The 14,072-nt window shown below is 31.9% G+C and overlaps 1 protein-coding gene across 1 annotated transcript in view; it reads right to left on the reverse strand.

Annotated features, from left to right (window-relative positions):
* The window catches only part of LOC114130916 (POU domain protein 2-like), a 40,263-nt gene that overhangs the window by 17,935 nt on the left and 8,256 nt on the right, over window positions 1-14,072 (reverse strand). Inside the window, exon 2 of the mRNA XM_027995993.2 lies at window positions 9,828-9,878. Within this exon, the coding sequence (XP_027851794.2) occupies window positions 9,828-9,878 (51 nt within the window). The remainder of the gene's footprint in view (window positions 1-9,827; window positions 9,879-14,072) is intronic.

A 14,072-nucleotide genomic window follows, 5' to 3' on the forward strand; every position in this document is an offset into this window, starting at 1 on the left:
TTTGACCATAGCTTTTTGAATTTAATTCTATTAAAATACCAGTCTAACGCTTCGTACTATAATGTTTGAAGTTTTAAGTAATACCAAATTGAAAATATATTAAGCAAGCATAATACATATATATGAAAATATTATATATTCATATACACGATACCTTTTAATTCAAATAATATAAACTGTAAAAATTTTACCTATAAAAAAAATGTAATGGAAATATTTAAGATTAACAGAGAAGTTTACCAGCTATTTATTGATTGCTGTTAAGTTATTTTGTAATCGGATTCAGAATAATACAAAACACTATAAAATCGAAAGTTAAAGTAATTTTCGTATTCTTATAATTCTTGTCTTAACCGTGAGACAAAGCGTATAGGTTTTGCAATAAGTACCGATTGTTCGTGAGCCGACGGCACGGCGCTTTCTTAATTGTTTCGCTGATCAACTTATACGCTTGGGCTTCATTAGAATAATAATAACATTATAGGTATTATTATTATGATTATTTGAATAGCTAGGCTGCTATTTTTCCTGGGCGCTATTTTGACAACACAGGTTTTATTGCGCAATCCTTGTGCACAACGTATGTATCACACGTATCACATTCATATTCATTCCTTGCTAATATATACATTGATCGACAAATAGCAAACACATTCTTTTCATTTTACTTACAATTCACTAATAAGCCAACGTGTAAAATATTGAACACGTAAAAGGAATATAGATAGAAATAATTAGACCGCACAATATGACGTATATAATAAAATATACACATAGCACATGTTAATTAAAAAAATAACCTTATTTTTTTAAATCTAATTTTGGGATTGAAAATAATTTTAGTTAAAATATTTATTTATTATACTTATTACGTAGTAGGTACCTAGATATTTATTATTTAAATTAAAATACGTAACAATAATTTGATGTCGCATACTCGCATTATCATATCATAAATAATAAATATTACTTCGTAAAAATTATTATTCATTAATTAATTTTTTTTCATTACGTACCTATATAAACAGGATTGTAAGAATTATATACCTACGTAATAATTTATTGTCACGATTACGCATTTTGTTTTGATTTTTTTCTTACATTGTACATCATGATAGTTTATAAGCATACACCCGTGCTATCTTGCTATTATAATCGTGAAAACGCTGTCTTGATTTACACGCAGGATTTTTTTTTTTTATTCAAGTTGTACACGGATATATGCGTTTTTAGGATGGACCCATTGTGCTGAGTTATACCTACTGGTCTTTTTTATATGCACGCAATATCGAATGTATTCTTTCTAAACCAACACAGCTGCATTATTTTTTTCCGCATTTTTTTTTTTTTGTGCTTAGTAAAAATCATACTACCCCCCACATAACACGCACACACACACAATCAGTATACGCAGAGCAATCACAATCGGCATGACATGTGTGTCTGACATTAAAGATACATTGGCGCAGATATATACAATATGTATAAATGAATGAAACCTAAGAAATGTTACGTGAGCATAACCTGGTTTACCGCGAAAGATAAGTAGGTTTAAGAAAAGGGGGTAAAAAACGTTATTAAAAAAAATCGATTGTTGAATGTTTAACGGAAAATACACACAACGAATACATCAAATACATTTTACTAAAACGGTTAACCCGATTGGTCTTGCATGGTTTTTTGTATATAGGGTCTAAATAATATTGAGTACAAAAAAATAGGGATCGAATAAAATGGCTATTTTAGTCGGGAAGGGTTATACATTATGTTAATAGAGTAACCGTCTATCATTGGTAATTTATATTAACGGAATCGAACAAATGGCGTTGGGGTACAAAATTACAGTTATAGTGTGCGTTTATAAATGATTTTTATTTTTAAAATGATTTTTTTTATAATTTATTATATCTATATATACTTAATATAAGTAAGCGTTATTAAATTTAATATTTTTATTATTATAACCTAATAGTTAAATAAATCACATTACAACATTTCAGTAGGTAGGTAATATAGTCGTTTTCGTTAAATGTCTATAAATGGATAAATGATTGTAATTCATAGTATTATAGTATAAGGTTACTTGTGTCATCATACAGAAAAACGAAAAAATTATAAATCTGTGTAAGGTTAAAAAAAATTCTCACGCATAAATAATGATAAACAGCTGATCTTGAATGTATTTAATGATATTTTATATTTTCCCGCAAAAATACCATCGCGAACAATAAATTCAGATTTTTTGGTTTTTATAAAAAAAAAAAACTATAGGGGACGACAAAAAAAAAATCCGGAACCACTTATCTTTTTAACCCTAAAATCAAGTTATTTCCGTACCTATGTATACTACGGTAGGGGGTCAATCTCCCTTAGAAACGGAAAAAAACGGCAGCATATTTTTAAAGTGTAAAAAATATCCAGTATTACGCAAAAAACAGTAATTCCCACGAAAAAATGTCCCTACTTAATAGTGTACAGTTTTTTTAAAGGGGGAATCGTTTAATTCAGGTTAAAAATATTTTTTTTATTATTATTAATTCAACGGTACCTATATACAGTATACACGTATTCGTATAAATTTTATATATAGGTTTTTTTTTACGCAAGTTAGGAATGTATTTTGGGGTTGGTTTTTTAGTAAAAAAAACGAGTTCTCACGGTTTTATTTTTATATCGCGCAAAGGTATAGTGTTAATTTTTTGTACGGTTATTGTTTGCGATAGATTTTTTTTACAAAAAAAAAAAGAAATGTTACCGTATGGATGATCAGTTTCCAAAAGAGAAATTGCCGGTGTTATCCAAGGGTACCTATATGTTCGGTTATGAATATAGGACGACAAAATACTCATGGGTATTGGATTCGCTAACACCTGACAATTTTGAGGAAAAAAAGAATGAATAAACTTAAACATGTTTTCGTATTTATATAATCCAGAAAAAAAAATACAACCCAGATAACATCATCTTTATTTTTTTCTATACTATTAATTTTTTTCATTACGTCTGTCTCCTAGTATGGAATTAACAACATTTGAAACTGTCAAAGAAATGACAAAATGAATATTTTTTTTTTGATAATAAACACTGATCCTAATATTCTTGGTAATATAAATCAAAAACATTTATTGAATTATAATAGTTTCTCATAATATGCACAAATGTATTATATACATACACAGAATGTTTTTTTTATACGCAGTTTAACTTAAAAACAATAATGCATACGTAAGGTACCTATACAATTTGTATCTTACCGAAAACCGAAATATTTATAATAATCGACGCAATTCTAATCAAAGCTGTAATTCCTGATGTATATATGCCTAAATGCTTAATGTTTCAAAGTTATACAAGTACAAAATATTATACCGCTCGATTTTCGGCTCAATCGCACATTAGATTCGTTTGTGATATCATCATTAGTTAGAAAGACCGATTATTATTTCTCATGTGAGGTAATTCGATACATTGTCACAGGCAACGGTTCGTTTAATCGGCCGCGTCTTGGTCGATTACGCGACGACGGCACATTCGTCACCGGACACGGGGGTGTGCTCTTCCGACACAAAAGCGCGCATAGGTGTTTTTTAACGCAAGATTTACGGTTCGAAAAACTCTAAGTGAAAAATACAGATATAGAGATAAAGAAAACCGTGTAATCGCAGTGACCTGTAAAAAAGTCTGTACGTTTTTTTTCTCGACAATTTTTTCCGCGTTTTTCACCGTTGAATAAGCACATACAGCGGCAAAGGCATTGAAGATATTGGTGTTTACACAAAGGCAAAGGCCTCGGGCGGGGGTGGTAGTAAAAACAAACAGAATTCCCAGAACTCCTCCCGAATACAATTTCTGCACCGTGTTTGACTTATTTTTATTATTAAATTTTCTGTTCCGGAGTTGCTCCGGGGCGTTTCTATCCCGACCCGCCGGCTGTATGCACTACAAATCCTGACTGTTTTCTAATAAAATGATACACACACGGGCGCCGTGTAGTTTTTAGCTCTTGCATATACGTTGTTCGATTTTCAGAGGTCGTCCAGTTCATTCTTACTGTGGAGTTTTTCTTTCTTTCGAGACCGAATATTATTCGTACGTATATAATAATAATAATAATAATAATGATAATAATGTATACACACATAGAGCGGCAAGGACATTGAAATGTGCAGCAACATCAATCAAACGAGATCGTTAGCTTGTACCGCGGCGCATATTCGGCAATTAGTCGGTGGCCGACGCAGGAGTCTCACGTTCCTCTTTTCAACCATACATATAAGTTTGTTTCTTACTATTACATTATGCGTTTAATATTTACACTATTTATTTGGGTATTTTTTTTTTTAAATCATTATTCAAAACGTTTAGCATAGTGTATAGTTATATGCTTCTCACGTAAAAATACACTTTCCAAGCAAGCACATAACCGAGGCAAACATTAATTAGTATCGTTAAATTTAGGTATTTTTGCTGGAGGGAAGGCATAAAAAACTTAACTGCGCATCATTACACCCTGTATAAATTTGCTAGATTATAATGAACATTATACCTTCTTGTATAATCCTCCCACTATAGTTACTACTGCATTGCAAGGTACAAAAAAATTAGACACGTTGCAAACGCTGTCATATATAAATGAAACCCTACCTGTCAGTTGATGGATAATACAATACGCGTCAGTATTATGATTGGCAAATGAATATGTCAGACGGTTTTTTTTAAAGGTTTTCATAAGCTCATTTATATCCGGTACGGGGGTGAAGGATTTATAATAAAAATTCAATTAAAAAAAAAAAATTAATAGGATTAGATTAAAGGGTATCGAAATTATATTAAAGGTTTAATCACCGCCTTCAAAAGGAATTTGATATTTTCTACTATGCTACAGGAAATGGTAATAAAGAGAAAAAGTTTTTGGATGTCTGAAAATACGTGTTCATGGTTAAAACGAATGCAATGTTGAGTCATTAAAGGAAATAATTATAATAGAATTATTATTTATTCGTGATGTCATTATTATAGTTTAATACTATAATCTAAATAAAGTTAAGTGAAAATAAAATTAAATAGATATTCAAACGAACACTTCTATTTTTAAAATTTACTTATTATAAACCGTTAATTTAGAATATACGTTCAAACGTTGGTTTATATATTTTAATAAAATAAAACTATGTTTCAGGAGTTACGGCACAATAACACATTATTTAATTCGGTTATTTTTAAATGTATTTAAAATCTAACAAAGTGTATTTTCCCTAAAAAAAGTATGCCAAGCATGAATTCTATATGAAATTTTATATTTTTTATTAGATTTTAAGCGGAAGTTTGTAATTATATATTAAGGTCATTTAAGTTTTAGAGTAAAAAAAGAGTATACAATAATAATACTGGATGCATCTTTATTAACAATGAACATGTTTTAATTTGTAGTAAAAATGAACGTTTAATATAAGTAATATATTATACTTATTATAGTTATATATACATATATAATGTAATATTATAATTAGTATAATTTCAATGTCAATAGGCAAATTATTGTATGTGTAATATGCATGTATTATGAAAAACATTGTAATGCTATACGTATAATTATTGTGTGCAATAATTAAATTTACTAATAAATTGAATGATTCCTTATTTTTCTAATAATAAAGTTGTTACACATAGGTACATCAAAGTAAATTGCACATTAAAATAAAATTATGATCGATGGACGTTAAAAGGACAAAAAAATATACATAAAACAATAACCCAGAATACTTCTTACATAACTGAGCGATTTTCTCAACACGAATAATCACAATAACACGGATGAGTGTGTGCCATTATAGACCAAAAGTAGCTGGTAGGTACCTATAGCGAACCGAAAGCGTTTTATAAACGTCCAACGGGTCTCGGGCAAGTGTTTTAATAATAAATATAAAACAGACCCGAAAAAAAGAAATACGAAACCAATACGCGGGGCGGCAACGGTCTAATAGATTTAAGGTGAAAAATAAGACTTTGATATATAACTAGGAGCCAAATACTGCACACACGCACTGACATAATAATACATCTATATAAATATATAGAGTGTAAAGGAGGAAAAACGAAAAGGAAATTGAAGCGATATATTTTCGCGTGAGGGGTTAGCCGCCGGTCGTTTCGTTAATATGGAAATGGACGAGCAGCTATTATTGGGTTCCTCGTCCCACACCGCCCTTTTTGGATTTTTGAACGCGCGTGCGTTATGATTGATGCGGCGCGAATTATTATTACAGTCGGCGCGGCGGGCGCACTCGCTTATTCGTTACAGACGATATCCAGGTGGATGTGTACGTATGGAATGCCATCTCCGGATGCAATGACGGTGACCCGCTGAAAAACTTGAATTTTTTCCAAGTCCTGGTGGCTGTTTCCGACCAAGTAAACCGCACCCCAAACATTCTTTGATTAATTATTGTGAAAAAGTTTCTTCAACAAAACGACTTTAAATACATGTTAGGGAACATATAATATAAGGATCTTATTCCAATAAGACAGAGTGTTTAAAATATCGTTTAGGATAAAATAGAAACATTTTTCTGAACATAGGTATTTGTTAGGATGTACATCATGGAAACGATCGTTTAAAAATTAAAACAAAACCTCACAGAAATTTGATTACGCTGCACCCGACTAATCATAATATAATAATATGTAATAATAGGTATACGTGATCTGTGCCAATTATATAACTATATTTTATTAATAAAAAAAAATAAACAAATAAGTAACACATTAATAGGGATTATTATCATTTGCAGTGTATTATTGTTTATCTAATGTTAAGTTAATGTTTCGATTCAATAATCAAGTTTACGAGCACAAGTACATGCACAACAAATAATAAACATATTGCTGAAAATAGATTGAACATTACATGCCTGTAATCTGTATGTAATATGGGTAACTGCGAAAAAGGAAAAATTAAAATAAACAAAACAATTTGCATATTCCAACATTTCCATAATAGTTGCAGGTCAATGGTTGCATATTAACTATAAATGCATATATATACATATTGCCTATATCGTATCATATTTTAATGATTCAATGTCATCAGTAATACTGTTATACAAAAAAAAGTACTTAAATGAGAGTAATAAGTACCTAATAACTAATTAAATATATATTTATTATAATTTTTAATTAAGCTTGTATAATCTTGAATATTCAAACTATTTTAAATTTATCTAACGCCCACCAAAATATGTATTCCAAATTCTAATCAGATATACTATGTTTTCTAATGTTTTATTTGATAAAATGCTACCAGACTCGCACATGATAAATAACTTAAGTATTTTAAATTACATAATTTATTATTCTTAACAAGTAACAACACAAATAACTGATTTACATTAACGTTGTTACTACACACGTGGTTTTTCTTTTTTTCTTTTTATGTTTTCTGTTTATTTACATAACTATTTTATATTTAATTACATGTTGTTCACATCATGAATTATAAAATATACATATGTATTATCGCATATTCGACCGATATGTGCAACTTGACATAATCAAAATAGTCTGTTGTACAATAGCAGTTCCAGCACGTGCAATAGTTCTTTGAATCGGTGTGCTCGGATTGAAGATGAGTGTATAAAACTATAAAATAAGGTAGGGAAAATAAAATACCCGTCTAGGACCAGTCTGGGGGGTACCGGCTTTAATGCAGTTGTGTAAAAAAACGTGACCAGACTGCAAGAACGTGTAGGAAATTGTCAACAAAATGCGCATACATGAATGGGAATTATATTGTTGTAGGGAGGAAAAAAAGAAAGAATTGTCCGTTTACAAGAATTTATTGAAGAATTTCCTAGTCCGGTTGAGAAACTGTTTGTTCGATGTGGTCCAGTAACGATTTTTTTTTTACATAATAGTACCTGTTAATTATTATATTTCTCGTACATATTATTATAATTTATCATCGTTTCCCTTCCCCTTTTTGTATTTCCGACCCGAAGAAAGACATTAAAACCGAAATTAGTTTTTTTTTCTATCTACGAATAGTTCTACTCCCACCATCTTTATAATATTAATTATGCTTTCGCTGTTACACGCAATTTAATACCACGCATTTGCATAACTGATAATCAAGAGTAACATTCATGTACTTAGTAAGTACACACTCGTTTCCGATATTGAATTTCTACGTGCAAAAAAACTACACTATCTGAATCGTAATCGTATTCGGAATAAAAACAACGTGTGCATTTACACGTTTTTATGTGCATTAAACTACATATACACATTTATTACTAGGAATAAAATCGCATAGAACTTTATATCCATATAAAAAGAAGTAATTTAAAATTAAATTAGATTTACGCTTGTCTGTATAAGACATGATTAATGAGAACGAGCCAGTTGTTCAGGTTTCAGTTATTCCAACAGTAGTGCAAGTCATTTTACATTTTTATCTTATTGGATTTATATAATGCAAAGATATATCACAAAAAACACTAATTTTCTATTTTTTTGTTTTTAACATACCAACATGTAGTCCGAGACATTTGGTTGTATTAAGATATTTCGTATTACACATTTTGGGTGATTTAAATTAACCGAATACAATAAAATCACTAGTATTCACGTTTCGGTTCATTACATTAATATAGGGAAGCCGGAAAGAAAGCAGATGAACCACCAACTCCAGAGAAGTTCGTGACATACCGAAACCATTAACTATCATGCTCAATACTGGGCCGTTTCGGTTTAATAACGCAATTTGTCTTATACGGAAGATCACGATAATCTAATTAGATCAACATAAATATAGGTATGTTTTTACTGTTTGGAGAACTATAAATTACTGATTGTTAAATTTCGTAAGACAATAAAAATATCGACCGTAGATTCTTAACGAGAGTAGAAAATATATCGTTTTTTTATTGAACCGAATTATTGACACAGAGAGTGAAAGTAACATATATAACATTATAATACACAACCGTTTATTGCTAATAATGAGCGTGAAATTCAGAGCCTAAATATGTTTCAATTTTTTGTTTTGTTTTTTATTTTTAATTCCGTATTACAATGCCAAATTCCATTGTCAAATATCATTCGGTCGTCTATCACGATTCGTCGTCTGCGGTCCAGTCGAAAACAATACACGAAGCTACTATACTTCATTATTTCATTATTTTTTCTTTTTCTTTTTTTTTTGTTCCATAGACCTCTAATAGACTCTCATTAATCTGTGCCGTGTTTCCCACGGAGTTAATCCTTTTACTTGTACCGATTCTTCAGTAAAAAAAAAGAAAAAAAATCGGCACCAAACACTCATAATAATATGCTTATAATTTTCTTACACAATGCTTACGCCAACATGTATTATATTAAATAAATATATATATATTTATTACAATATAATATACCTAGACACAATAAACTAACCTGGGCCAACGTTTTACAGGTAGTCGCCTGTATAGGGTGGCGGTGACCGGTGGTAGTGGTGGTGGCGGTTGTGCGTTGGCGCCGGTTTTCTGCACCCGAGAGCTATCATTTTTACCTCGAGCAAACACGTTTTAGAAGCATTACTTATTTTAAGATGAGGCCTAATAGCCGTAAAAATATCGTCGATATTTTTCGACCGCAACGGTAATAAAAATGCCAAGGTCACACTGCCGGTACAAGAACGCAAACATAATTATGTTTGGCGAAATGAAAAAAAAAAAAGGAGGGAACTATACACTGCAGTGATGTACGGTATACATTCTACACGTATTGTTGTATAAAATATTATGTATGTTTGTGTATAATAAATGATAAAATAGAATTTTAAAACTCACCATCTCGGCAGTAGAATTTGTGTTCGAGGTGCATCAGTCGTTCCGAAGCGTCTAAAAAAAAAAAAAATAAAGAAAAAGAAATGAAACACATATTATAACAATATTAAAGAAATAAAAATATGTATAATACTATATTGAGTGTTATACACGCAGACCAGATTTCACACACTATTTTAAAGTGAAACTATGCAAACAAGAAAACGAGGTGAACGACAGTTTCGCGGAATAAAATATAATATTCCTACTAATATCGTATATATTATGATAAATAGACCGATTAAATGTTTTAATTCTGTCTTGTATGTTGTATAATGATTCGGTAGATATTTGAGTCATTTGTATATAGGTAACAGTCATCCGGTATTTACGAGATGAATCAAATGTGTTGACGTCACCATAAAGTATACGTTTAACCCATTAACTCATGTACCTATACGTTATCGTGCTTAACACAAATATAAAAAAATATTCAACGTTATTACCGATAGAATTTTGTTGAATTAAAATATTCTCAACTGTTATAAATATATTTTATTTTCATTAACAGTTATCAGAATCATATTTCTTATGATGTAGTATAATATATAGACGCAAAAATTAATAAATAAAACCGCAACAAATGACCATTACGACATTACAGACTTTTACTTATCTAGTTTATATCAAGAGTGGGGAAGATTAATAATCATACACAGAGTCGTGTGTGTGTCATTAGCGGGGTCCCAAAGTTTGAGGGGAGGTGGGGAGAGAATCGAAAGGCACACACTCGTTCGGACTAATGATATTTTAATGAGAAACAGAATGGGTTTGAAGCATATATATGTAAAGAATATTTCGTCGTTAAGCAATACGATATTATTTCTTTACCTCTCTTTCTTTCGGGTTATTTTATTTTTTTTTTTATTTTTAATAACGCATGATTCAGCCCCGCGTGTCAGCCATGAATAACTAATGGCCTTCTCTCTAAACACTTTTTCATTCTTCCGGGGCTACCGCGGTTGTTATTATTATTATCAACTATTATTATTAAAATACAATTTTCGTCTATTCTAATTACGCGTCGGTTTCCATATATTATATCCACAGACGCTTTTATACACAATTAAGACCAAGGATTTCTTTCGAACCCTTTCTATCTCGCCGCTAATGAATTCCTAACGTTCGGTATATAGTGTGTGTGTGTTTTTTTTGTCCATCTTAATGCTTTTTTTTACATATCAGACCGCCACCGTCGTCAACGCACATGAATAAATATATTATATACAATACACTATATTATACATGCGTATGAGAGCTACCGGGTGGCACCGAAATTCGCAGCAATAAATTCCACTATAGAGACCTTGACTTCATTTCAAGACTCCCTAGACATATCCATACAATAATCGCTTTTGTCTATATCCCGGGCCCGGTAATACTTCTCTCGGTAGGATCTCGTTTATTGTTGTGGTTTTCGATACTATGTGTGTCAAGCACTCGAACTCGAATTCACTTTTCGAACGCTAAAAGTGTCCCGCTGGCCCAATAAATCCTATAGTCACGTTCAAGGAAATAAACATAATATTATATGAATATAATAAGGTGCATATCTATGCCGAATAAGTTATACAGGTATAAATATAATGGAAAAATATAGAGGTTATATAAACATAATCACAAATATTTGATAAAATAATGATATCATCGAATCGCTTGTATATTAACTATTTAATACAATATGTGTAGTTGAATTTTAAGGAAAAAATCGCCGAGGTATAGCACATTTTGCACGTATATAATAGGTATAATATATAAAGCATTATTGTGATATAGTTAGTTTGCAGGCGTATCTAGTCGGGTATGATAATATACGTAATTTAGTGTTCTATTCGCGATAGACATAATATATATACGTACGCACAGTGAGCCGTCTATATTATATTCTTACAGCTAATTTTACTTGCGTCGAGCATATATAATATGAAGAAAAAAAATTACACTGATGGTCAACAGTGGCGGCGGGAAAGTAATAGCGTTTGATGTCGGTACCTATATATTATATATACATAATATAACCACCGACACTTAATTTCGTTTTCAGGCCGCGTATATTACCTATACATATACACACACACACACAAAACCGTTTAGCAGTCGGTCGTATACCGGCTATTATTGTACGAAATATATAGGCGTAGTACAGATTTTGAAATTTGTAAAAGTGAAGAACTCGACGCGCGCGCGCGGAGAAGAGGCGTTTATAATATATTATTTTCCTCTTTCGTTTTGATTGAGCGCACCTGTCTCGGCGAGCGCGCGTATATGCGCGTATACGTACGATACATATATTATACACACATAATACACCTATACATATATAATAATAATATTACAGGCACTATACGTACAGCGCTGCAACCGCGACCGACTCAAGTCTACAAGTCGTCGTCGGTATATCATATTATTATTATATATTATATCGAGTGCGCGAGCGTTCACAGTAATGAAGACGTCGTCGTCGTCGGCCCGCGAACCGATTTACATGCAACGCGCGGCATCATCATCATCATCGGTCGTCGAAACACTCGGTAACATATTATAATCATAGTACCTGCGTATATACATAGGTATATTGTAAAATAAAAATAAAAAACATTCCTAGGTGCCGGTCGCCGGCCTCGGGGGCACCAGCCGATGATCTTCCCGCCACCGCTAGATCGTGTGGTTTTTATTTTTTTTTAATATAATATGTACCTACGGCGTAAGTGTGTGTATGTGTGTGTGTGTGTGTGTGTGTATTTTTTTTTTCCTTTCCACTCTTTACACGCGTTTGACAAACGACCACCGCGAGTATATCTATGACGACGACGATGCGGCGGCGGTGATTAATCCCTTGCGCGATAATTGGACAAATTGAAACGGTGCGCCGCCGCGGGTAACTTGTTCACACCGTGTCGTCTCGCCGTACATGCGTGTTGTGCCGCCCGAGGAAGTATACTTTTTATTATTATTATTATTATTATTATTATTATGCGCGGTAGTTGGGCGCACACATTATTATAATATATTACTTACCTATATCCCGCACCATACTACATATAATCTATAGGTATATACTTTGTGTGTGTGTATGTGTTTAGCGGCAGGACGGACGAGCACGTTGGCAATTATTATTATTAACCGAAGACGACCGATGCGCGGCGGGACAGGTGCGGAAACGACGGGGGCGACGGGTCCGCGCGAGACCACTGTCGTCGTATACATATAGGTATAATATAACATTATATAACACAATATTATACGGATAGTAGTCGATAGTAGACGCGTGAACATATACATAAGTATTATATACAGAGTGGCGGCCGCGGCGGTCACCCGCCGATGCGCCGCGCGATTGTAGGTAGAGGACACCCGCATCTCGTACATATAATATAAGAGAGCTGAAACGTTTTTATTCTTTTACAATATTATACATAATGTACTTCAATTTTTTTTCCGCTCGACTCGGATCGCCTTTCGACCCCAGTGTTCAAATCCTATATATAAATATAATATTAAACCCCCGCGCGTTGTTTGTACTAGGTACAGAATTGCCGGATGAGACTATATAATATAATATGATATATAATACGTAATATAAAATATAAATACTATATTATACGCTAGAGAAAAACGCCGAGCTAACCGAAAACTATCGTACGAGTATCTTAACATATTATAATATTACACGTTTTATGATTGTTTGACATTGATTGCGCTAATTACAAGGACTTTCTAAATAATGTCTTATTCACGAATAATTGTTATTATTTTTCAACAATGCAAACTGAAACAACAACGAGATTCTTTTCAATAGATGCGGTATTTTATTAATAATTTATGATTAAAAATCATTACTATTTAATACTCATAGGACATGACTAAAAAAAATTAAATTACAAGACATTTAAATGATAAAATATACCTACTCTTTGCAGTTATTTTAGTATCAACGTGAACACGTTTTTAAGTTACAAACTATGATACCAACCAATTTTTAAAGATTTAAATACCAAATTTGATTTTTTCTTTGTACAGATTTCTCTCTTTAGTTTTCTTTTGTGTCACGACATCAATCTGAATACATACATTATAATATAATAATAATGGAATTGAGAAAAAACCGCATGTGGAATGATATTATTGTCCATGTCGGCCATTGGTCGAGACACCAATAAAGAACGCATTTTACTAACAAAAGAATAATTACCCGAAACGGATTACATA

Source organism: Aphis gossypii, chromosome 2 (assembly GCF_020184175.1).
Source record: "Aphis gossypii isolate Hap1 chromosome 2, ASM2018417v2, whole genome shotgun sequence".
In the NCBI taxonomy this organism is placed as follows: domain Eukaryota; kingdom Metazoa; phylum Arthropoda; class Insecta; order Hemiptera; family Aphididae; genus Aphis; species Aphis gossypii.